The sequence below is a fragment of the Drosophila ananassae genome, chromosome XL (assembly GCF_017639315.1).
Source record: "Drosophila ananassae strain 14024-0371.13 chromosome XL, ASM1763931v2, whole genome shotgun sequence".
Lineage (NCBI taxonomy): Eukaryota > Metazoa > Arthropoda > Insecta > Diptera > Drosophilidae > Drosophila > Drosophila ananassae.
This window is the reverse complement of record NC_057931.1, coordinates 13,727,156-13,729,437: the sequence shown is the minus strand read 5'-3', so window position 1 is coordinate 13,729,437 and position 2,282 is coordinate 13,727,156. Positions and strand designations below refer to the sequence as shown.

At 38.7% G+C, this 2,282-nt stretch overlaps 1 protein-coding gene across 1 annotated transcript; it reads left to right on the top strand.

Annotated features, from left to right (window-relative positions):
- The first annotated feature begins 1,174 nt into the window (after positions 1-1,174).
- On the top strand, positions 1,175-1,589 carry LOC26514132. The gene has a single exon (XM_014905871.3). The coding sequence runs from the start codon at positions 1,228-1,230 to the stop codon at positions 1,546-1,548; it is 321 nt and encodes a 106-aa protein (XP_014761357.1). The 5' UTR covers positions 1,175-1,227; the 3' UTR covers positions 1,549-1,589.
- The last annotated feature ends 693 nt before the right edge of the window (positions 1,590-2,282 follow it).

Genomic DNA, 2,282 nt, shown 5'->3' with positions numbered 1-2,282 from the left:
TTTTCAATTGACGCTCTTTTTATACCCTTGCAGAGGGTATTATAATTTTGGTCAAAAGTGTGCAACGCAGTGAAGGAGACATCTCCGACCCTATAAAGTATATATATTCTTGATCAGGATCACCTCCTGAGTCGATATGAGCATGTCCGTCTGTCCGTCTGTCTGTCGGTTTCTACGCAAACTAGTCTCTCAGTTTTAGAGCTATCGAGTTGAAACTTTGCACACATCCTTCATTTCCTTGCAGGTAGTACATAAGTCGGAACGGCCGGGATCGGTCGACTATATCCTATAGCTGCCATATAACTGATTGATCGGAAATGCCATAACTTTGGTGTTTTTTAAGTTAGAGGGTTGGGACTTTCCACACATGTTATATTTGACCAAAATATCTTATGCACAAAATTTCATAAGGATCGGCCGACTATATCCTATAGCTGTCATAGAACGATCGAAATTGGCATAACTTTGGTGTTTTTTAAGTTAGAAAGATGTGACTTGGTACAGATCACTTTTTGGGCAAAATAATTCGATATGCTAAATTTCATAAGGATCGGCCGACTTTATACGATCTGCTATATATCTAATAATATAAGATGCGTGGCGCCACCTAGCGGACTGCGACTGAACTGCAAGGGTATATCAACTTCGGCTCCGCCCGAAGTTAGCTTTCCTTTCTTGTTCTTTGTAAATGTTATTTTTGAATAAACACAACCCTTTAAAAAAAATGTATTCTTTAAAAATGATTTTGTTGCATACTTCTTGGTGCTTCAAGCCACTGAAGCAGGATAGCAGAACAAAACGCTACAATTTTATAAGAAAAAAAAAATTAGTTTTTTAGGATTCCGTTGATCCTTTACTTTTAATGGGATGGGTAAAAAAAATTCAAAAACCTGATTATGTATGTGTATGATATATTTTTTACATTATGAATTTTAAACAACTTTCACAAATGCGCATACAATAAATAATTTAATCAAGTACTTTCTGTAATCGGCCTGGGGCCTTGTAGGGTTAAGGAAATGTAATCTGGTCACGGCCACAGTCAAGCTTAAAACAAAAGCTCGAGCCGAAAGCAGAGCTCTCGTTTTTCGCCGATTAGCGTTCCGCTCTGGGACCTTTGAACTTGTCGCGATAAGGATGAGCTGAGTCCGAGAACTCGAACTGAAAACCAAATATGAGAGCTCGTATTCATTCAGTTGGCGATCGTTGTTTGGTCAATAGTGCGTCATGAAGCTCTTGCCAGTCCTGTTATTTGTTAGCCTTTCCGTGCTCTGGAGCACAGTGCAGGGAAACGCCGTGCCGGACTCTAACCAGGATGATTTTGAAGCCGTGAACGAAGTGGACACTGATGACGCGTCCGGGGAAAGCGAGCCCAAGCCTTTGGGCGTGGCATCGATCAAGGTGCGGCACGTCAGCGAGGATCCGGAACTCTGCTCCAAGCTCTCCCAGTACCACCCACACCACCCACTGTGCCACAATTACTGCAAGCGGCAAGGTCACTGGGTGGGTCAGTGCAAGAAGGAGCGGTGCCACTGCTTCAATATCTGAAACATGTACTTTGTGAGAAGAAAATATAGAGCTGAAAGTTACCTCCTGTTCAATTATTACTGCTTTTTAGGTCCGTGTTTTAGTGGCTTATTTAATTTGCAAAATTTCATTTTCGCAAAAGTTCATTTTCTTTTCATTTCCGGTCTGGTCTTACTAATTAATCAAGTTTTTCCAACTTTACAAAAACAGGAAGTGTCTTATTAATAATAGATTAATGATTTCTAAGCGGCCTTCCTCTAATGGAACTAATACTTCCGCCCCAGTCCTCCCACTTTTAATTATGCAATGACAGTTTTTGCAAATTTTATTAATTTATTGCGTGTTTGAAGCTTTAGTTTTTCCAAGAATTTCGAGAAGAAAAATTGAAGAAAGTGATTATTTTATTATATTTATGTATGTGCATATTGTGTGATAAAAAATTATTTATATTTAGTTGAAACTTCACTGTTACTACAAAAATAGTAACTTTGAAGAAAAAGTGAAAAACATTTTTTTAAATGCACATTTTTGTTTCAAGTCCTTTTGAGGAAAGATTTTTTCTCAAGAAAAAGTCCTCCTAACTAAGAAGCTTTAATTAAAAAGTCAAGTTTTTTGTGAAATTTTCTCAAGTCTATCGCCTTATTCGCTCGCTCTCACCCTCCGTCTCCCTCTGTCTGGTGGGGCTAGTGTGTTATCGCTTTCATATGCTAATTTCATAGAAAACAGAGCCTAAAAACAAAAAAACCGCCACAAAA